The sequence below is a fragment of the Tenrec ecaudatus genome, chromosome 16 (genome assembly GCF_050624435.1).
Source record: "Tenrec ecaudatus isolate mTenEca1 chromosome 16, mTenEca1.hap1, whole genome shotgun sequence".
Taxonomy (NCBI): Eukaryota; Metazoa; Chordata; class Mammalia; order Afrosoricida; family Tenrecidae; genus Tenrec; species Tenrec ecaudatus.
The window spans coordinates 95,960,342-95,983,694 of record NC_134545.1 but is presented as its reverse complement, the minus strand read 5'-3'; the positions used below and the strand labels follow the sequence as shown (position 1 = coordinate 95,983,694).

General features: G+C 49.9%; 1 protein-coding gene across 1 annotated transcript in view; it reads left to right on the top strand.

Annotated features, from left to right (window-relative positions):
* The first annotated feature begins 3,521 nt into the window (after positions 1 to 3,521).
* GPAM (glycerol-3-phosphate acyltransferase, mitochondrial) overlaps positions 3,522 to 23,353 on the top strand; it is a 36,615-nt gene continuing 16,783 nt past the window's right edge. The window contains exons 1-11 of the mRNA XM_075533544.1: positions 3,522 to 3,673; positions 5,673 to 5,803; positions 8,015 to 8,137; positions 10,210 to 10,283; positions 13,050 to 13,163; positions 16,884 to 17,030; positions 17,574 to 17,670; positions 18,404 to 18,540; positions 19,856 to 19,955; positions 20,268 to 20,480; positions 23,150 to 23,263. Coding sequence (XP_075389659.1) covers positions 5,702 to 5,803; positions 8,015 to 8,137; positions 10,210 to 10,283; positions 13,050 to 13,163; positions 16,884 to 17,030; positions 17,574 to 17,670; positions 18,404 to 18,540; positions 19,856 to 19,955; positions 20,268 to 20,480; positions 23,150 to 23,263 — 1,221 coding nt within the window. The 5' untranslated portion in view covers positions 3,522 to 3,673; positions 5,673 to 5,701. The remainder of the gene's footprint in view (positions 3,674 to 5,672; positions 5,804 to 8,014; positions 8,138 to 10,209; positions 10,284 to 13,049; positions 13,164 to 16,883; positions 17,031 to 17,573; positions 17,671 to 18,403; positions 18,541 to 19,855; positions 19,956 to 20,267; positions 20,481 to 23,149; positions 23,264 to 23,353) is intronic.

Sequence of the window (23,353 nt, the reverse complement as noted above, 5' to 3'; positions counted from 1 at the left end):
ACCTACTGTCTGAGTGTAGACACTTGATCTGGAAGTGTTTCATGCAGGTCCTGATGTTGGCTGAGGTCAGGCTGCTTGTTCTCAGAAAGGAACTCTGGCAGGCCCAAAGGACAGCTGGGGGCAAGGAGGCGACTATGGAAGGAACTCTTGCCTGCCCAGGCTAGCTGGTGACCGGCTGCTTCTCCAGCACGGAGTTTCCACTGTTCCGATGAAGCAGTGTGCATGTGCTTCCAGCGTGGTGGGGTGCACCAGGAGCTGATCCACAAGGATACAACTCTGACCTCAGGCAGAACCCGGTCTGTACAGGGAGCTTGGACCTGGCTGCTGGGTGGGTGCTGACCACGCCTCTGGTCATCAGGAGGCTGTGAGGGATCAGGGAGGATGCAACCCTCGTGTCATCCTCACAAGTGTGAGTGCTTATGCTGCTCTTGAGCAAACAGAGCTGAGGACGGCCAGACCACATCAGGCCCATCTTGCTAACCCACTCTCCACTGTGGCCAGCTTCTTCTCCTTCCCAGTACTCCATCCCTTTCTCCATCCTTTCCTCTGAAGCTCAGGGCTCTAGATTTCTCATTCATATCTGCTTCCCGGTCTCTCGGCTCCTTGTTGTAAAGGATCTGCGTCTGCCTGGTCTTCTATCATGCCGGAAGTCTGACTGCCTATCAATATTGCCTTATTTCATTCTGGGGCACAGTGAAGGTACTTGGAAACACCTGGATCCTTTTGAGCAGGGGTCCTAAATTTTTTAAAGCAGGGGGCCAGTTCACTGCCCCTCAGATTGTTGGAGGGCCGGACTATAGTTAAAAAAAAACACAAGCTATGAACAAATTCCTATGCACACTGCACGTATCTTATTCTGAAGTAAAAAATCAAAATGGGCAAAACACCCGGCAGGCCGGATAAATGACCTTGGCGGGCCGCATGTGGCCTGCGGGCCAGCTGTAGTTTGAAAACCTCTACTTTTGAGGCTCTTTTACCCTTTGTTGGTCAAGCCCAGAGCAGCATTTACTTATGGACAAATTTTGCCTCTACCCAATGCCCATGAATTAGGTGACTTTCCATTCCGGGTGTGGGGATCAGGAATAATGGTCGGTTCTGTATGATCACTGGTTACCTGTCCACTGTGGTTGGTGGGAGGAGAATCACTCTTCTACTCTCGGCAAGTGGCAGCGATTGTTCTCTCTGTTCTTCCCGGGCAGATCTCCTCAGGCCTTGGCACTTTCCTCCCACGCATGTGCTGATTGGTACACCGCCGAAGACTGGTGTGATAGTCTCCCTGCAGACACTCTCTGCTCTACACAAGCCCACCTTCCCACTTTAGTGACCTTGGCTCCTTGGTCTTCTGTTTCCACCCTCGCTCAAGCTGTCTAGCTAACTCCTGCTGGGGGACCATTCTTCTTACTGCAGTCTGGCAGGTCCCTCCAGGCAGTACAATGAGGCAACGATAGGGTCTAATGCGACCCTATTCTGATGATTAAATAGACCCTTGTTTATTTCCCCTCCCTCCAGGACCACTGTGCTGTGCCGCGGCCTGAGGTCCCAGGACTGAAAGCCTTTGTTTCAGCGACTGGGACTGTTTTAAGTCATTTTCGATGGGAGGGTAGACCCAGGTCTGATTGCTTCACCTTGGCTGGCTAGACTGGATACATGACTATGGTTCTGTTGATCAAACAGATAGCTAAGGGTGTCACCTGTTTCCCAAACCACTGTCCTTTAGCAATCTGAAATACTCCTCACTGCTATCTCTGTCCGCACCAGGTGCGGCAGCTCTTGCGCAATGGCTGTTACAGCAGAGCTGCCTGCAAAAGAGAGCTCTTCAGAAGACCAACTGATTCCGTACTCTGGCCTCCACGCTGAGGGTGAAGACACCCGTAGCCTCCGCTGTTGCATTTCTCATGAATTTCCCATCCCAGTGGCTGCCTCCCCTAGGACCCTCCCCCCTTTTCTCTCTTCTTTCTTCCCCACTCTATGTCAGGGACCAGTGATCTGTTCATGGGATTCATCTCCTAGAGCTTCGGGATGAGGCTTTCCCCTTGCTAGCTGGCTTATATTAGGTCTGGGGTTGGAGCTCAAAGGGCTTCGTGTGTGGAACAAAGACAGGACCCATGACTTCAAGGAAATGAAAAAGTGTTTTATCTGCACCACCAGTCCTGCTGTTTTATATGGCCAACCACTCCGCATGTTTCAAAAGAGGAGAATTTGCGAACAGAAGTGGAAAACTGCAGGGAAGGAATTGTTTTTCTTGCTGCTCTTCAGCTTCTTCGAGCGTTGATGGAGTGCTTCCCGTAATTAAGGCCAGGCAGTCTTCCTTAGGAAACAGACCAGCCAATGACAGCCAGTGGGTTGATACTTTTGTGGACGACTGACACAGATTGATGCATAGTGAAGGTGCCCACTGGCAGGGACTCTTTTAGACATCGCAGGAAGATGACTACTGAGGGCTGGAGAGTTTAGGGAAGGGTCCGGGAAGGAATATGGAACTGAAGAGAAAGATCCATGCGCAGAATTAGGGGTATGAGGGCTTGTGGCTTCTCTAGCAATAACCCGAGAGGCACTGAAGGGATTCTGGTACAGAATCATGGGTGAGAAGTTGAGCCCTATCTATGGGACAGTCCTGTGCCAGTCTAAGGCATCTGGAATGTGGGGAGCTATGGGGAGCTTTTGGTGGGATGCACACATACAAGGATTTATTTGGAATAGGCAGGATGAGGGTCAGTGTATAGAGAAGGGCCAGAGATGGTCTCTTATCTGTCTCTGAATTCCATTAGCCCGGTTCCGGCTTAAGGAAACCTGCTGGGGCTGGTGGACAATGTGCTGGACTGCTAACTACGGGGTGCAGGGCTCACACCTGCCAACTGCCCGGCGGGTAGAGGCAGATGAAGCGATCTATTCCTGTAAACACGTACAACCTCGATTTCAGCGGGTTTGAGGTTTTAGTTCATTCGCGGGTCCTCTGCACCACGGTGGGCCGTGCCAGGGGCATGAATGCCTATTTTAAAGATCCACTTCGTGCTGAGGTCTGAAGGCAGACCCAAGCTTTGTGGCTTTCCTTTTGAATGCCTCCTTTTCCAGCTCATAGGAGAAGGTACTAAGCCACCTTTGCTGAACTGACACATGATTATTATCAGTCCCTCCCTATCCTGAATAAATTCCGAATTGGCCTACCAATCTCCTAAAAAGACCCCACATCCCCAACAGAGCATGGCAGAGATGGCACAGCGCACACACTGCAGATTTAAGTGTTCTGTCTGACACGCGCACGCACGCACGCGGCTGGTGGCGTGGGCACTTGCAGGAGTGCGTGCGGGCATGGGCCAACTAGACCCTCCGCGGTGGCACCTCCAGCAGCCGCGGGGCCCCGCGCCTAGGCCCCGCCCAGAGGCCCCACCCCTCTCCTGGAGCACTCCACTCCCACCCCTCCACCCCCGCCCCCCCGCCATCCCGGCCCTCTCCAACCGCAGGGCTCGGCGGCGCCGGCGTGTCACCGCCGCGCCGTTTGGGCATTTGCGTCATCAGGGCGCGACCTTGCAGCAGGCGCCGGCGGGCGGCGGAGCCTTGAAGTGTGAGCCGCTGCTGCAGCCGCAGGAGGAGGCAGCCTGCGGAGCGAGCCGCGGGCGGCGCGGGCGCGGGAGCGGGCACGGGCGGCTGCTGGGGGCCCGCAGCGCCAGGACAGGTGCGTGCTTGCTCACCCTTCCCCGCAGGACGTGGGCGCGACTCCTGCTAGTCGCCCGCGCTGTCCCTGTCCCCCTGTCCTTACTCCGGAGCAATGCTCCCCCAGCCCCTCTCCCCCAGCACTGGGTCTGCTAGTGCCGGAGTCGGGGGCCCGGGTTGGCCACTCCTCGGGGAGCTCCGGCTGGGGCTCCGATGTCCCCTGGGGAGGAGGGCAGGCTTGGGGACTCAGTAGCCTAAGCACCTCAAGGTGCCGGTGCCCCTCACTCCGGGTCCTCGAGGCATGGGTTTTGGGCATTAAGGCGGCAGGGGTGCTCGGTGAGGTGCTGGCACTGGGTGCCATCCCAAAACGACAGCCACCACGAGTTGGATTGGGCGCTCGCTGTGTTCCCCACTCTGTGCTGGGCGCTCTGTGTGTATGCATTCTTCCCAGCAACTCTGGAGGGAAAAAAAAAAATCTATCCGATTCCCATTTTCCAGACGGAAACCAGGCATAAGAAGTTGGCCAACTTGCCTTCAGTCGCGCAGCTGGCCTGTGGCGGTGGACTGGTCGGATCTCTCCCTGTCCCTTTCAGAACTCACCCTTGTCTCACCGCAGCCCACGCTGCCTGGCTCCCCGGAGTTTTTAATCTTTTTTTTTTTTTTACTCCTTGACCTTGGGTAAACTCTGTGGGTAGAGGGGCGGAGCCAAGCTTGGACTTCCCATTGGTAGTCTTTTCCCCCGCCCCCTCCCTCCAATCTCCCTGGGCCCTGCTTTCCGCAGCAGCGGGCTCCCTCTGTCGTGGGGACGTTTGCCTGCACTGGAGAGGGAGGGGTGAGTGCTGAGGTTTTCCTTCAGGATCTAGCAGGACTTTGGAGCCAGGTGTAATGCTTTGCCGTTCTGTCACTGCAAAGCAGTGAGATTGCGCACGTAAGGTTGTCTGTGGTTACGCAGGTGAAGTTGTCAAGGGTGGGTAAGTTCTGCTGCTTCAGAACAGTCGCTGCTGGCCAATCTGCAAAGAATCCGAATAAACGAGCCAGGGGGCTCTTCATCTGGACGGGAACCTTTTGGAATTACAAAAAAGGTAACTGAAGATCATCAGAGGATTGAGGAAAACGCACAACAACAATGCGACCATAGAGGTTATGTTAGAAAGCATTTTGATTTTAGGTTACGACCTGCCCTCTTCAGGGGGATTCGCGATGAGTGAACATTTTCCTTAGGAAAATAGAGGATTTACTGGAAATGGTTCTAAGTACCTTATCACTGAAGATCGTATGCTTTTGCTTTGGAGCTTTAAGGACTGCATTGAAAGTATAGTGTTTCAATGAAACATTGTTATTTTCTATGCCAATTGAGAGCTTAATTCCGTTTGAGAGGGAAACTTTAGAGGAGCCTTAGTTGCCTTGGCTCATTTTGCAGAAAGAGACCCTGAAAAGGATCTGCTTTTGTGCCTCGTATGTGATATGTGCTCATTTCAGGAAACACATTCCCTTATTTCCCATGGAGCCATCAGCTGGTAACACAAATGAAGAACATCCTTCAGCATCGGCCCCAAATAAACCATTATTCACAGTTGCAATCTCTGGGGCAGTGCAGATGGCTAACACTCTTGACTGCTAGCCAAAAGGCTGTAGGTTCCAGTCCATTCAGAAGTGCCGTGGAAGAAAGGCTTGGCGATCTACTTCCCGAACCAAGCCGGCCACTGACAACTCTATGGAATCAGCTCAAAGGCACCTGGTGTTTGCACTGGTGCCCTTGCAAATGATGATCACTAGCTACTTTGTTTGTTTAATCTCTGTTCCGGAAGCTGAAGGCTACAAATATCTACTTAGTTTTCCATTTGGTTCAGGGCAATGTAAGTACATCAAAGCCAGTGTTTACACTTGGACTGCATATTGTGGAAGTTCACTTAATTACCTCCTGTGGAATAAAATTATGTAGAGCTTACTTAGAAATCCAAGATTTATCCCACTGGGCGACACCATTAATTTCAGGGGTGTCCTTTTTTTTTCTTTTGTAGCACACGATTTGGGAGTTACAGTTTGTGACATGGACGAATCTGCACTGACTCTTGGCGCCATTGATGTTTCTTACCTGCCAAATTCATCCGAGTACAGTGTTGGTCGGTGTAAGCACACAAGCGAGGAATGGGTGAGTTGAGTGTAAAGTGTTACAAGCCTGGACAGATGTTAATTTAAATGTTGCTCTTGCAGGTGCAACATTGTATCAGAGTTTAGGAACTATAGAACGGGTGGGCATTGCATCCCATTTAAAAAATTCATTTGCTGTGTGGGCAGAGTTCCAAAAAACCTCACCATCGAGGCAATTCTGACTCATAGCAACCCTAGAGGACAGAGTCAACTGCCTCTGGGTTTCTGAGGCTGTGAATCGCCACTGGAGCAGACAGCCTCCTCTTTCTCCCACGGATCGGTTGGTAGTTTCGAACTACCGGTCTTAAAGTTTAGAGCCTATCAAGTAATGCACTATGCCAGCATGGAAAAGGTAGGACATTTCAGTCTGGTACTTGTGTTGGAAAGCAGGACACTATTGCTTATGGCATCGGGGGAGGGGCAAAGCCAAACCAACCACCCAGGATGCTGCTAGTAACTGTTTCTAATGGTTGTTGTCCAACTCCCAGGAACCCTGAGCTTCACCCAATGAAACACTGCCTGCATTCCTTCCAGCCGCAGAATTGTTCCTAAGTTGGAGCCCATCGTTGCAGCCAATGTGCCCATCCATTGGGCTGCTCTTAGGTCGTCTGATGATTAGGCAACTTCCCCCCTTTTTTCTCTCAGTATTTAGTTTTCTTCGGGTTTTTCTTTCTTTTAAACAAGCAAGGATTTTGTAATGGAAATCAATGTTATTTCAGCTCGCAAGTCGTAAAAGCATATCAAAAGGCCAACGAATTAAAAACAATTTTCAAAGAAGTAAATAAAAAGTAGTCAGTTGTAAAAATCGAACAAAATTCCAGTCGATAGAAAAAAGAGTACATGACAAGTTGGAATCACTGCAGAAAACAGGCATGTATTGTCTCCCCTGTTCCGGGATAACGAAAGAGCAGCTTCAAAAATTCTTGGAAAAAAAATGGAATTAAAGGAGACCGTCACTTCTCCGGGAACATTTTGAAGTGCCCTCACCTGGGACATGCTTTAACCATTAGAGATGTTCTGCTTGGTCTAAAAAACCAAGATGGTGTGGTGGTTGCCCTGGCTTGTGCTTGAGGAGCTTGTCTCAGTGGGGTCTGAGCCGCCGAGGAGCAGGAAGTTAAGAGAAAGATTCAGAGTGTAGAGCAGGGTGTGACTCGAAGTGGACAGTGGCAGCTAGTGTTTCAATCCAGCCAGAAGCTGCCCTGGTGAGATCAAGCCCTGTTCTTGGTATTTATATTCCCCTGGGTTTTTATCGAAAGTGAACTATTTTGGGCGGCTCAGGACATCAGAGCTTGGTAGTTCCATCATGGGGACCTAGCAGGGAGGAAGGTTGACTCTCAGCACCAGGAGTTAGTCATCCTGCTACAGCCGGGGGGGTGTCGTGGCTGAGAGATGGAGTGGGCCAAACTCACCAATCACTCTGGGAGAAAGAGGAGATTGTCTGCTCTGTAGAGATTTAAAGTCTTGGAAACCCAAAGGGGCAATTCTGCTCAGTCCTATCAGGTTGCTATGGTCAAGGTCCACTTGCTAACAGTGGGGTTGGTTTTGGGTGACCACAAGTCTGTGTGACCTTTACAATACTTGTTAAAGCTTTGAGTGCTGTTTTGAATGTGCAGTTGTTATGAGCAGGTCACACCTCTGTTAAAGGGGGAAGTGGCTACATGCTAGGCTGCTAACCACAAGGTCAGCAGTTCAAAACCATCCGTGTTCCCTGGGAGAAAGGCTTTCTACTCCTGTATAGATTTACAGTCTCACAAACCCCCAGGGCAGTTAGACCCTGGCCTGTCGGATTGGTGTGAGTTACAACTGAGTCGGTGGCAATGATGGATGATGAGGTCCCTTTCTTAAACCCCAAATCCACTGCCATTGAGTCAGTGCTGACTCATAGCAACCCTATCCAGGGTTTCTGTGCTCGTGGCTCTGCATGGGAACAGATAAGCACATCTTTCCCCTGGGAGTGGATCCCGACTTTGTGGTGACCAGTCCAGCACCTAGGTCTCCATGCCCCCAGTAGGCACTCATGTTTTGGCTGAAGTGCCAGGCTCTGTTCTAAATGGTGAGTCTCCTGAATGACACAACCAGTTATCCAGATGTCACCAAGAGAACACCGATGTAGCACGCTTCCCGCCGCCCTGACACACCTTTGTCTCCATGCTCAACTGTATGCTTGCCGTTGAGACCCTTTTTTTTTTCTCTCCTTTTTTTTAAAAATTAGGGTGAGTGTAATTTCAGACCCACAGTCTTCAGATCTGCAACTTTAAAATGGAAGGAAAGCTTCATGGGGCGGAAGCGGCCCTTCGTCGGCCGCTGCTGCTACGTCTGCACCCCGCAGAGCTGGGTAAGGCTGCTGCTGCTTTCGACTTGCGCCAGTCCCCGGGACTGCGGGGCCGTCCTTCAGACGCTGCACCTTTGTTACTGCGCCCCTCAAGGGACTTACTTCGTGTTTAGAAGCGAGGCCTGTTAGAATCCATATCCTGCAAGTCAAGATGATCTCTTTCTGCTTCCCTCCATTCGCTTGTTCAGTCACTATTGGGTCCTGGAGCTGACGCGAGGGACGAGGCTGGCTCCCGTTTAGCTCTGGTGTAGCTCTAGGGGACAGTGGATTGTACGTTTAGTTCCCTTCCCCAGAGCTGGCGGGGACCTGCCAGGTTACTTCCAGATGTGGGACAGCGTTAGCACTTCCCATCAGGATCCCAGCAGGATGGCGAGGACCAACTGGATGGCAAAGCATGGAAGACGGTGGCATGGCTTTGCTCTTCCTGCTCCAAAGTTCCCTTCCTGGGGGTGTCGGCTGACTATGTGGTAGCAAAGGCTGGCCACTGACATGTTAGGTGAAGGTTTGCTGCAGAATATGTGTGTGTGTGTGTGTGTGTGTGTGTGTGTGTGAGAGAGAGAGAGAGAGAGAGAGAGAGAGAGAGAGAGAGAGAGAGAGAGAGAGAATGTGTTGTGTACGTGACTTGTATTTTGGTCAAACAAACATAGAAGACAAGCCATGCCAGCACTTCCATGTATCGCTTTGAGAAGCATGGACTGAAAGCTGAGTGTGCCGTTGAGGATGGTTCAGGAGAGGAATGAGTGCAGAGTCCTGACCCAAGGTTCACCTGAACTGTACAAAGGTTACCTGTGATCTGTAAGAACAGCTGGTGGTTCTGCCTGGATTTTTCTCCTCAGGCTTGGCTTGGCAGTGGGCAGACTCTTTACCTGGTATAAAGGGATTTACCTACGTGGGAAAGATTGGTCCAGAACCCAAGCAGTCCATGTGGAATGGCCAGCTCTGCCCAAGAGTGCCTTGACAAAAATAAGCATGCCTTCTTGTGAGACGTCGGTTGCTTTGAGGGCTCATGGCAGTTTCTAGTCTAGGAGCCAGGCCAGTTCAGAGGAAAAGGACAATGGAAAGAAGGACTTAAATAGTAGGTCATGTGGCTCTTCATTTTAGACCTGACCTTTCACTGAATTCTAATTTTGAAGGGTGTAAACAACCGAAAGAAGACTGCATCAACTCTAAAGGGTTCTTAAGTCGAAAGAGAGAAGGCGAGATTATTGGTGGTGGTGGTTCGGAGTGAAGTGGGTGGTTAGTAGAATAGATAACTGAGTTTGGCTTGTGAAAATAGGATTTGTTCTTAAATTTCTTCAGTGGCTGTTCATAGAAAATAGTTTGTACCAGCAAATATTCTAATTATTAACTTAAAAATGGAAAAAAAATAGCTTCTAGTGTATGGAAATCCTACAGGCAAAACAAATGGGAATAGTGATTTTTAGAAATATTTTGTTGCCCTTGCTTTGAAAGCCTGTGTTTTTCTTCTTTAAAGAGAGTTCCTTAAGTCATTTTACACTTTTATTGAGGGCACCCAAGGCTGTCTCAGCATTGATCTGTGGCCCTCTGAGCCTGCTGCCCACCTGGACAGCTGTAGGCTTTCTCTTTCCGCAGCACTCTCAGATTCTTGTTCAAGGTTACAGGGAGAGAGGGTGACCTTTAGCCAGCCCCATAATCTTGTGCGGCAGGATCATTGGGGGAGTGATAATCTCATGATAAATCTATGGCTTTTAGCATAGGGCCTGCTATTGTGGGAATGCTACCATCTCCAACATTCCCACCACGGACTTAGTGCTCCCTGTAAGTTCAATGCTTCCAAGCTTGGCCAAAGGGCAAGAAGGGGAATGCCCTCTAGCTCCTGTAAAGGGCTTTAGGATTCATTTTGATTTGTGACTTTTATGAAAGGGTAAAGAGTACTTTTTAATTAAAAACACAACAGCACATCCCCCCCCACCCCCAAATCACTTAGGTTGGTGGAGCACCATTGAATTTTGTGTTGTGTGTTTTCAGAGCCATCGAAGAACTGGTACGCTAGCTCTCTGTTACTAATTCAGCTGTATGCTTCCATCTTTTTTTTTTTTTGGTGTGTTTTGTAGGAGAAGTTCTTCAACCCCAGCATCCCGGCATTGGGCCTGCGGAATGTTATCTATATCAATGAAACGCACACGAGGTAAAAGGCATTTCTATATGTTAATCTGTCTCAAAGGACATACTGCACGATAGGCCATCCACACACTGGGAGATACGTTTCCTTTATTTCTTAAAAGTTACACGCATAGGAGCTGTTGACTCGATCGAGGCTCTGTATGAAGGAGCCACCTGAGGGCCCGATGACTGTTATGCTGTAGTTATTTCACACAGACGTTCCTAACAATGCAGCTTTTGCTCGCAGTTTGAATTTAGTCACGCGTGCATCGGTTATGCATCTGATACATATGCCAAAATGTGGTAACGATTTGTGGGGAAAGAGATGTGAGCTTGAATGTCTTGTGACCTACAAATGGTTGTCTTATCCGTAAAGAAATGTGTAAGTGATTTATGTCTGCCAAATCTACATGCAGGGTGTTAGAAAATGTTGTCTTCTCTTGAGCACATGTGCCTTCACTTACAACTTCCTCCAGGAGCCCTGGTAGTGTAATGCCGACGCGTGGGGCTGTTAACCACAAGGTCAGCAGTTTGCAACCCTCAGCTGCTCCACAGGAGAAAAATGAGGCTTTCTACAGACTTGGAAACCCACAGGGGCAGTTCTACCCTGTCCGGTAGAGTCACCAGGAGTCAGCATTCAACTCGATAGCAATGAGTGAAGTTTTTGAAGGTTTCCTAGGAATTCTTCCTTCTACCTTCCTTGTTTATGGGGACCAGGGCAGTTGGCCCCAGAGTGAACTGCAAACAGGCCTAAGAAAGAGCGTAGGGAGGCTGTGTGTAATCTCTGGCAAGACCACCGACTGGTAGTCTAGTCCCTTTGTGTCTAAGAGATGCTTTCAGGAGGTAATGAATAGGCTAAAGTGATGAACAATACTAGAAATTCGCTGAAAAAAATTGGACCCAAGAAATCAAATACTTAAATTGAAGTCCTTTCTGATGTCGCCTCTTTGCTTTCCGGGGATACTGCTGCTGTTATGAGGTGCCATTGGGTCATTTTAGACTCAGGATCTCATATTACAGAGCTGAGCTGCCCCCAGGATGGGCTTCACTTTTCCCTGGAGCAGATCTGCAGGCCTTTTCCTCAGGGAACAGCTGGGTGCACCCAGCACCCTTTCTGTGTCAGCCGGGCACTTCATCATGTGTACCAGTCTCCCTCTTGGTTTTGATGACAGAAGGTGGTGGATGAGTGTTATGATACCTGCACGTATAGCATGAGTTAACTGGCTTTGGCTTTTATCCAACCAATAAATACACTTTTGCCTTCCTTTCTAGGCTACCTTTGTCTCACTTGTTCACTTTCTCTTTGAACTTTGACACTGAAAGAGGAGACTGTCTCATTGATTCTCCCGCCACCCTCCTTGTTCTGGGGTGATCTGAGTACAATGCTCAGAAAAGGGGTCCCAGAAAGTGTCTTCTTTTTTACATAAAAAGACACTTTACATATAAAGCCATAGGGTTCCTTTGTTGCCTGCCTTGGGCAAAGAGCACCCGCTACCTTGATCAGGCAGCCGGAACCTACCGTGCTGGTGAGTGGGCTGCACAAGGCAAAGCCTAGACATTTATACAATCTCTCTCTCTCTCTCTCTCTCTCTCTCTCTCTCTCTCTCTCTCTCTCTCTCTCTCACACACACACACACACACACACACACACACACACACCCCTTTAGTCTTCCATTGCAAAGGGACTCTATCGAGAGCTTGGCCTTCGTACATTCTAGTGTTTGTTCTGAACATAGAACGAAGTGCCGACAGTATGAGAGAGTAACAGGAAGGAGAGTCAAAGGAACAAGTTGTTCTTCCAAAGCACTTCTCCTCCAGTGAGGGCCCTTGCCTCTTTCCCGAACCAGTGACTTTTTCTTAGCAGGTCTTGGTCAGAGAATGAGAATGAAGCTTCCGTGATTTTCCCTCGGGGTTTCAAATGATTACGTGAGGAGGGGCGGCAGCATTCTCATGCCTATTTTGACATCTACTCCCCAGACCCTCATCTAGATTTCTCAAGACACCACGTACCTGCTGTCACCAGGGAATAGGTATTGTCCCTGAGCGATGTTCAATGTGTTTCAAACTAGGAAAAAAATGCCAGAAAGACTTCCTGGAGCCAGGTGCTAACTAGCCAGATCTCCGGCTAGTCCTGGGCTTGTCTCCCAGCTGATCGAGAACCTCAGAGACCGAGAGGAGTTTTTCATAAGGGAACAATCAGACCTTCATGCTAGGGAAAAAACTCAAACCAAGAAACCAAGCTCACTGCCATCGAGTTGCGATTGACTCTTAGTGACCCCACAGGGCAGGGTAGAACTGGCCCTGGGGGTTTCTGAGACTGAAACTCTCTACCGAGCAGAAAGCCTCATCTTTCTCCCCAGGAGTGGCTAATAGTTCCGATCTGCTGGCCTTGTTGTCAGCAGCCCAAATGGGTAACCCCTCAGCCACCAGGGTTTCTTGCCGTGCTAGGACAAGAGTTCTAGACTTGATCTTTGGAGGCTGCAGTACACACTCTACCCGCCTTTGCCATGGCGTTAACAAAGCCAGCGCACAGTCTTCCTTGTGTTTTTACATTAGGGCCGTTATTTGCCAAACACCTCTATTCATGTGTGAAACCACCGATCTCAGGTGTGAATTCCGTGCACGTGGAGTGAAACTGTAGGAGCAGTGAGGGGGTGGCTGCTGCAGGACCCCAGCCCTCAGGAAGAGGGGAGTAGGCTTCACTCCTACGGAGGGAGAGCCCGGTGTAAGTGCACAGCGGGCTGTGGGTGACCTGACAGTACGTCTTTGCTGAACCGTTTTCTCTTTGCAGACACCGAGGATGGCTCGCGAGACGTCTTTCTTACGTGCTTTTTGTCCAGGAGCGAGATGTCCATAAGGGCATGTTCGCCACCAACGTGACGGAGAATGTTTTGAACAGCAGCAGGTAAGGGGGCGGATGCCGTCGTAAAGGGCAGGTGGCGGGACCTGGGTGGTGGGCATAGGGGAGGGTAGGATCCTTTTATTAATTTTTTATTTCTCTGGGCCTCTGGCTCTAGTTGGTTTCTGTTTTCTAGCAGGGGAGGAAGGAGAGCCTGTGCATGGCTCTGGTGAACAGGCTGGGGAGCAGCTGTCTTATTTCCTCAGCTAACAATGGAATACATTTCTAATACAGGAAAAGTGAGAGGAAGCTCCAAGGTGCACCAATTTCCAGGGTTCTTTGTTCCGTTTTCTATAATACAACTGCTTGGCCTGAAATAAATGCTACCTCCAGCGATGGGCTTGGGGTGTTACCTATTCCCTGTGGAGTTTGCCTTTTTGTGTGTTGACATAGCACCTGGCATTGTGGAGTTTTGCTGTACTTCAGAGTCTAAACTCCGAAGCTGACAGAAGGGAGGAAGCAAGTTATTTGAAACCCCCTGGGATGTGTATAGATGCTCTTTTCTTGGTCAACAACAAAAACCACCCTTCAGTATGTTTCTTTCTATCCAGATAGGTTGCCGAGTAGCCGGGCTCATCAGAGGTGGTGCTTTATCTCTGACACCAGATGAAAGGTTTATACAACTGGATTAAACCTTCCCATTTACCTCACGAGGAGCCCTGGTGGGTTATGCATTGGCCTGTGAACCACAAAGTCAGCAGTTTGAAACCCCTAGTCAGCCTGAGAGAAAGATGAGGCTTTTGCTCCCACTAGGAGTTACAGTCTTGGAAACCCACCGGGGCAGTTCTGCACTCTCCTAGTGGGTCGTTATGAGTCAGCATCTACCTGCCGGCAGTGAGTTTGTTTGTTTTTAACCTCACGACTTATTTGTATATGCCGATTTCGAGTTTGATCTCGCTTGGAAAACTTGACACCAGTAGTTCTCAGCTTTCCTAATGCCGCAACCCTTTAATACAGGTCCTCATGTTGTGGTGACCCCCCCAATCATAAAATTATTTTCATTGCTACTTCATCACTGTCGTTTTGCTACTGTTATGAAGTGGGTGACCCCTGTGAAAGGGTCGTTCGACCCCCAAAGGGGTCTTGACTCACAGGTTGAGAACTGCTGCTTTTTTTTTTTAAGATTATAAGTGCCTGTTATTTATTTTTTTATTTTTAAAATCGTTTTACTGGGGGCTCATACAGCTCTGATCACAATCCTTACATACGTCAATTGTGTAAAGTACTTTTGTACATTCATTGACCTCACCATTCTCAAAAGATTTGCTCTCCACCTAAGCCCCTGGCATCAGCTGCTCATTTTTATTCTCCCTCCCTGTTCCCCCTCCCTCATGAACCCTTAATAATTTATAAATTATTATTTTGTCATGTCTTTCCCTGTCCAACATCTCCCTTTACCCACTTTTTGTTGTCTGTCCCCCAGGGAGGAGGTCACATGTAGATCCTTGTAACCAGTTCCCCCTTTCCAACCCACTTTTCCTCTACCCTCCCAGTATTGCCACTTACACTAGTAGTCCTGAAGGGATCATCCTTCCTTGATTCCCTGTGTTTCCAGTTCCTATCTGTATACCAGTGTACTTCCTCTGGTCTAGCCAGATTTGTAAGGCAGAATTGGGATCATGATAATGGGGGAGGAGGAAGCATTTAGGAACTAGAGGGAAGTTGTACATTTCATTGTTGCTACATTGCACCTGACTGGCTCATCTCCTCCCCATGCCCTTCTGTAAGGGGATGTCCAAATGTGCTTTGGGTCTCCACCCTGCACTCCCCTGCTCATTCACTATGATACGATTTTTTGTTCTGATGATGCCTGATACCGGATCCCGTCAACACCTTGTGATCACACAGGCTGGTGTGCTTCTTCCATGTGGGCTTTGTTGCTTCTGAGCTAGATGGCTGCTTGTTTACCTTCAAGTCTTTAAGACCCCAGACACTATATCTTTTGACAGCTGGGCACCATCAGCTTTCTTCACCACATTTGGTTGTTCACCCTCTTTGTATTCAGGGGTTGTGTCGGGAAGGTGAGCATCATAGAATGCCAATTTAATAGAAGAAAGTATTCTTGCATTGAGGGAGCACTTGAGTGGAGGCCCATTGTCCTTCTGCTACCTTAATACTAACCCTATAAATATATGCACATAGATCTATTTCCCCATCCTCATATATAAATATATTTGCATATGTACATGCCTTTATCTAGACTTCTGTAAATGATCTTTGCCTCCTAGCTCTTTCCTCTATTTCCTTTGACTTTCCTGTTGTCCCACTATCATGTTCAGTCTCCACCTTGGTTTCAGCAATTCTTCTTGGTTACATTTCCCTTGATCATGCCCTACCAGGCCTCCCACACCTTTCTCACCACCGAATTGGATCACTTGTTGTTCCATTGTCCCTGGGCTTGTTAACACCACTACCTTTCCTCCCACCTCCCCCCGTAACTGTTATTCCCACTTTTTTCTTCTCCAGATTGTTCATCCAGCCTATCTTATTTAGACAGACCTGCAGAGATACTAACATGCACAAAAACAAGACAGAGAAAAACCAAGCAACAATATGCAACAAACAGCAACAACAACAAACCAATGACAAAAAACAAAACACATCAAGAAAGAAAAGCTTGTAGTTAGATCAAGGATTGTTTGTTGGCCTTTAGGAGTCTTTTCCAGTCCACCTTCAACATTCCCTGGGGACCTCGTCCCTCTGTTCCCTTGCTGTTCTGTTGCACCCCCTTAGTGTTTTGCCTCAGTATGGTGCGATCAGATCGGGTGCAATTCCCACACTGTATCTCCAGTGTTGTCCCCTGTAGGGCTATAGGTCAGTGAGGGGCGTCATGTCTCATAGTGGGGCCGGCCACTGTGGTCCTCTCTGTGGACTGGCTGCTCTAATTGGGGTCATCGTCCTCAAGGCCTGGTGGGCCAGGATGTGCTCCACTCTCTCCTCCTCCCCATTCATCTGCTCCCCTGTGCTTGGATCAGAAATGTCCCTCTCCCGGAGCTGCAGATTCAATGCCGTCCTTTGAAATAACTTCTTCTTGGGGGGAGAGGCAGGTGTCCATGTAGTAGTGGGGACTTGGGACGGTCCCCCAGACATCTCCACAGGAGAACCGCTGCTTTACAGGGTGTTCTATTCAGTGTCACACTGCACATCAAACGTAAATGAGCTCTTCAAAAGAAAAAGATCATCCCCCGTTAGCAGTGGGCTACGAGTACTTCTGGCTTTTATGTTTAAAGCAATTAACTAGGAACCCAGGGCTCTCCAGCCCATTCCAATTCTTAAGGAGAGCCTTTAGGCCCAGACTGCTGCTCTCTGAGTGTCTGAGAGATACCTCTTCATGGAACACACCAGGGAGTTTCAAATCACCAACCTTTCAGTTAGCAGGCCAGTGTTTAACTCGCTGTGCCACCAAGGCACCTTGCTTAAAGGGAGATCCTTCTTTTTCTCTAATCCCTCACGCCTAGCTGTCTCCCAGGTCATTTGAGTTACCTTCTGAAGTCGGTCTCCTGGATGCCTCAGGGAGTCATTGATCTAGGAGTAGGAGATCCATAATGTTTAATAGCTGCCCAGAAAAGGCCCTTCCTGCCCGAAGCTCGTTCTCTCCCGCCACCGCAAGCGAGAGGGAAGACACATCTTGTTTTATGGCCGGCGGCTGTGGTTTGGGAGCTGCTGAGTGCAGGGGCAACCCCGAGCCCGTGATGTCATCTCTCTCCCTCTCCGTTTCCAACCCAGAGTCCAAGAGGCGATCGCAGAGGTGGCTGCCGAGTTAAACCCTGACGGCTCGGCTCAGCAGCAATCGAAAGCCATCAGCAAGGTGAAGAAGAGAGCCAAGAAGATCCTACAGGAAATGGTGGCCACCGTCTCCCCAGCAATGATCAGGTAGTCACCGGCAAGGGGACGTGCTCTCCACAAGAGCCATCCGTCCCGAAGCCTCGCACCTTCCTTTCCTATCACAGTGGCCTTTGCCCAACAGAGGTCTCAGCAAATTCCGATGTCCAAGGCAGCCTCCCCTTTACATCCATGTTCAGCGTCTCGGGAAGAAGCAAGTGCTGTGGTGGCTAGTACTCCCCTTCTGCCCACGGTGGGGGGGGGGGGGGGGAACATTGTGTCGCTACAGCTTTCTGCTCCCTGAGAGCAGCCAGAGCCCCACTGTCCCTCATCCACGGCCTGGGGGTCAAGGACTTGTTCTGCGGCCTCGCCGTCCACTCGCTCTTTGGCTTTGGAGCCACTCAAGCGAAATGTTGATTGTGATCTCAAGTAAGAAACATCTATGAATGGGGTCTAGGTAAAGTCAGCTTTTTGAATCCAGACGTTAAATAACTCGCTCACACACGCTCAGTCCCATCAAAAGCCTCTTAGAGTCAAGAAGCGTATGTCACCTGTACCCGCGCACGTGACAGCAAACCGCGTCCTTTCTTGCAGACTGACGGGGTGGGTGCTGCTGAAACTGTTCAACAGCTTCTTCTGGAACATTCAGATCCACAAGGGGCAGCTCGAGATGGTCAAAGCTGCAACCGAGGCAAGGATTTCTGAGACCCTCTCCCTCCTTCCCCCGCCTGTTTTACAAGGGTCTTGTGGGATGTCCTGAACTGGGGTGCATTTCAAGCCAGTTGGGAGGTTGTCCCCACCTGTGGTAACGGCAAGCCAGTGTGTATTGTGGAGGAGGAATTAGCAGCTCTGTGCGGGCTCCCTTCTAAGTTGCTCGGCAGCAGCCTGGCACGTCAGGTAGAAGCATGCCTGTTGTGTAGAAGAGAAAATGGAAGCGCAGCTCTCTAAAGAAATGGTCCCAGGTCACAACAGACACGTGACTTTTGGCCTGACCCCCACACCTCCGTGCTCATCCCTTGGCTCCTCCCTCTCCTGGCTTGTGTTGTCTTTTGCTTCAGCTTTCAGTAGAGTCATTTCTAAGTTTAGGGACATTCATATTACTAACAAGGAGCTCTGGTGGCAGAGTGGTTACGTGTTGGGCTGCTAAACTCAAGGCCAGCAGTTCAAAACCACCAGCCGCTTTATGAGAGAAAGATGAGGCTTTCTACTCCCTTAAAGCAGTCCAGTCTCTGTTCATTTTACCTTGTCGTCTAGGGCCGCTCTGAGTCAGAATCGACTCGGTGGCATTGAGCTGTTACAGGGAAATGTTTTTGAAGGGTTACTGACTAGCCAGTGTCTGAGTGGTCCTAACAGTCAAAGCCGGCTGTGGTGGCCGATTAGTTTCTGCGTTTGCATTGTGACCTTGGCGTTTTCCCCTCTGCTAGATGAACCTGCCGCTTATATTCCTGCCGGTCCATAGGTCCCACATCGACTACCTGCTGCTCACCTTCACACTCTTCTGCCACAACATCAAAGCCCCGTACATCGCCTCGGGCAATAACCTCAACATTCCCATCTTCAGGTAAGGCCAGCTCATTTTGAAATCAAAGCTAGGAGAAAGATTGTGTTTTGGAATTTTGCTATCATGGGGGTGGGGATGGGAGGGAGGGAGTGGGGTTTTCAAAGAGTCCATGAAAAATGGCAGGAAAAGATCATGGACAATTTCCACGCGCTTCCTGATGCTCCTTCTGATCCGTGCTATTGTAAAGATGGCACAAGCCTCACCCCCGCACCCCACTTTCATTATTAAAATAGTAATGTACGTGTATTGTGAAAAATACCACACAATCCTAAGATTATCATTGTTACTTCTGCATTTTATAGGAGCTATGTGGTGAATCATGAACCCATACACTTTACAGGCAATATTTGTCAAATGGATGAAAGTCCACAAGCAAGACATGATAGCAAATTATTGTGCTGGGCTAAGACATGGGGAGGTGGCATTGGGATTGATGGTGGTATGTCAAGTCAGAATTCACATACACTCGGACGGTAGCTCACCATTTAATAGTGTTAGACACACATAATGTTTGCAGTAGAATGTGTACCTGTCTTTTAGGACACGTGGGCATTCCCGTTATAACGCAGAGTGTGTGCGAGGATTCGAGAGCACGGTGTGGCTGGGAGCTGGCTGATGACTTGGTCAGGGTGGAAAGTAGGCTCCACGAGGAAGGGCCAGTCAGAGGCAGGAGGTGGGGACTGCATAGTGGATAGAGTTAATTCACAGGAATCGTTTCACCTTGGGTTGAGTAGCTCAAGGAAGAACCTGGAGTCTGCCCTTGGGAGCATTGAGTTCAGCTTTGCTTGTCACCAGGTCATTCATTCTGTCTTTAAAGGCATTTGATTTCAGCTCTATTACAATCATTCAGGCCAAAAAGAATGGCGAAGGCTTACATTGAAGCTCTGGTAGTGGTCTTAGAGCAGAAGGTGGCGACTGGAAAAGTACTTAGTAAGACGAATTTGCTGGTTGCATAGTGGTTACAGCTTGGACTGCTCAGCACAAGGTCAGCAGTTTGAACCCACCAGCCGCTCTGAAGGAGAGAGTCTAAGCCATGGCGAGCTGACATCTCAGGCAAACAAACTCCTTTGGAATTGAAGGGGACTGTCGGGCTTCACTCGATGCAGGGACATGCTGAGGGTCAGGGAATAATGCTTATGGCAGAACCGTCCCTCATACAGGAAAGGGAAAATGGCTCCACGGATCCAGTCGGTGGTCCCAACACCACTCCTGGTCTACCACCACCTGCCAAATGTCTTATGGCACCTTTGGATTGTACTGCTCTGTTTACATTTTTCCTCGCACCTCATTAATCTGTGCCTTCTTGAACCTACAGTACCTTGATCCATAAGCTTGGGGGCTTTTTCATCCGACGGAGGCTAGATGAAACCCCGGATGGACAGAAGGATGTTCTCTATAGAGCGCTGCTCCACGGGGTACGTACACGCTCATTAGCCTCCCGGGCCATTGTGTCCGCCCTCACAGCAGAAGGAGGAAAAGAGACTTAGCTGCAATTTAGTAACCACCTTGTTACCTGAGCGCTTTGCTTAGCAACGGGTTTGAGCCCTGTGCTTTGTCTATCACCGAAAGGCAGCCTGGGAGGAGCGGCCTCGCTCACTGGACAAGGAACTCCAGCGTTTGGCCCGTGCTGTTTGGGGTGGTTGGAGTTTAAGAGTTGACCTTGCCGAGGGTGTTCTGAGGCAGGCCGGGCGGTGCTCCACGGCCTTCTGTCCCCTTCTGCGTTCCAGCACATTGTTGAACTCCTGCGACAGCAGCAGTTCCTGGAGATCTTCCTGGAAGGGACGCGCTCCCGGAGTGGCAAAACCTCCTGTGCCCGGGCGGGCCTTTTGTCAGTGGTGGTGGACACCCTGTCCACCAACACCATCCCGGACATCCTGGTCATACCCGTTGGCATCTCCTACGACCGCATAATTGAAGGACACTACAATGGCGAACAACTGGTAAGAGGCCGGGCTGCACGGAAGGCCGCCTTGTCCTCAAGGCTGCTGCTTTTCCATCGGCGCTGTCAGCATCCACGCAGCTGGAGATTTGGCTTCTCCCTGGGTTTACGGGCCCGTGCGAAACAAGTTAGGGTGACCACGGTGGGTTGCTCTCATCTCCTAGGTCAACCTGACTGACCAGTGAGTGTGGTGCTTTCCTGCCCTTAAAGAGACCACCCAAACTGAAAACCAAGCCCCCTGCCCTGAGTCGATTGTTAACACGTGCAACCCTACATGACAGGACAGGGCTTCCCCATGGGGGTTTCAACCTGTACATCCGTATGGAAGCGGACAGCCCATCCTTTTCCCTCAATGTGGGGGGTTTCAACCTGTACATCCGTATGGAAGCCGACGGCCCATCCTTCTCCCTCAATGTGGGGGGTTTCAACCTGTACATCCGTATGGAAGCCGACGGCCCATCCTTCTCCCTCAATGTGGGGGGTTTCAACCTGTACATCCGTATGGAAGCCGACGGCCCATCCTTCTCCCTCAATGTGGGGGGTTTCAACCTGTACATCCGTATGGAAGCAGACGGCCCCATCCTTCTCCCTCAATGAGGAGCTGAGTCCTTAACCCCTGCAACCCCGAGGCCCCCTGTTGGGGGAAGCACATGACTTGATTTATCAGTACTGGCTTGGGTCCTGGGCTCAGGAGATAGACGCGCACTGGCCACTGTGCTGCTGTCTCCATACTGGAGGGATATGGGGTTTTGCTTTCTCAGGACTGCTATGGAAGAGGTGGGGGTGGGGTGGGGGGTAGTGGTGTGTAGATAAGCACTGGACTTCAAATCCACCAGCCGCTCCTCGGCTGCGTGGGGTCCTGTGAGTCGGAGTCAGCTGGAGGGCAGCGGGACTGCTTCGGTGCCGTTTTACAGTTGGGCCCAGAGCTCTGGCAGGACTCTGTCAGCAAAGCAACCCCAGATTGATGTGAGGAGGGTTGGTTCTTTTTATAGTAAATGTTGGTTGAACTAATCGGTATGGAAGTGTGCAGAAATCATAAGTGGGTAGCCTGACTTTTCAGGGTGAAGTGGAAGTGCCCCCCACATCAAGGTGCAGTGTCACCGGGACCCTGGGAGCCCCCTTTGAACCTATCACCATCCCCTCAAGGGCCCCACACTAGCCTTATGTTGAACTTCATAGGCTAATTTTGTTCATTTTTTACCTCCACTGAAATGGAATCGGAGCCTCGGTGGCATGGTGCCTTTAACATTGGGCTGCTAACCATGAGGCCAGGGGTTCAAACCCACCAGCCCTACTGTAGAATTGTCTGCTCCTGTAGCCCAGTTTACTTATTGAGTTGCTCACTGGGAGTTCAGCAGTTCAAAAGCACCCCCAGGTGCTCCTCGGGAGAAAGATGAGGCTTTCTCCTCTCATAAAGAGTCACCGTCTTGGAAACTCGACACTGTCCTAAAAGGTTGCTATAGTCGACTCGACGGCAGTGAGTTTTTGGTGTGATGACGTGTGCAAAGTCTGGGACACCTTAAGAAGCAGTTCTGTTCTGCCCTATAGGGTCACTGAGTCAGAATGCACTCGATGGTCTTGGTGGATACAAACAGAATAATGCAGTGTGTGTGTGTGCGCGTGTGCGTGTGCGCCTGGCTGACGTCTTTGGCTCATGCGATTCCCCGGTGCTGTTGTACATAGTTGCAGTTCCTTCCCTTTGCACAGCTGCACAGAATCCCCGTGTATAAAGAAGCCACAATGTACCCATCCTGCTGTCCCCATGAGTCGGTATTGCCTCAGTGGCCGTGGGTTTAGTGTTTGGTACTGCTGAGAAGAAAATTTCATTTGCTTCCAGTTTGGGCAATGATCGTTCTTCCTATGTGTCTGGATGACCCGGCGGATGCATGTTGTTGGCGTGCTCCTAGGTGTGGAAGGGATGGGTCAGAAAGTGTATGTATGTTTACCTCGGTACACACTTCCAGACCGTTGTCTCAAGTGGTTGTACCAGTTTCCCTCTCCCACCCGCTAGCGGCACCATATTGGGGGGCAGATTTAGATGCCTCCTTATCTAGGGCAGGAGGCTTGGGCGAGACATTTGTTAGACTTATTGTCCAAACAAGGGCACTTTGAAATTGGTCGCCCTATGAACTAAGGGATAAGGCTGGCTTCTCAGCTGCATCTCTGGCAGGAGACTTGGCACATGTCTCTCTGGGTTGAAAGCGTCTCTCCTCAGGGTGTACCGTGCTCACCCTGACTGTCCTAGGAATTCAGCATAAGGCTGCCATCGTGTCTCTTACATATCAGATCTCCGATACAGGGTTAATCAAGGAGGAACCAACTCCGAAGTCACTGTGCTGTTCACTTGATAGGCGCTTGGACCCTGGTGTTGATCAGACCTCAGAAGTGGCTTCTTTGACAACATTTGATTTTTATCTGACAAGCAGGTTAGGGCATTGGAGCCTTCCTTCATTTGCCACTGCAATTTTTTTTTTCCGTGATGGGAATGTCCCCCTTAAAGGAATGCCTGTGAGATGCTGAGCTTTACCTTGACTGAACCCCTTTGATGACGTAGCTGCCTGTCTTAGTACCTTTAGCATCTAAAAAATTCTTTGTAATAAAGAACGTTTGTGTGTGTGCCTGGGTGACCTTGATTTCTCAGCGCGTTGATCTTTCAAAATTGGGTTTCAGGGCAAGCCTAAGAAGAACGAAAGCCTCTGGAGCGTTGCACGAGGTGTGATCCGAATGTTACGGAAAAACTATGGCTGCGTCCGAGTGGATTTTGCCCAGCCGTTTTCCTTAAAGGTGAGTCCTGCGGCGGAGAATGGGGCTGAAGTCCGGAGACGTGCTGCTGTCCTGGATCCCACCACCTTTCCACGGCCCCGCCTCTTCACT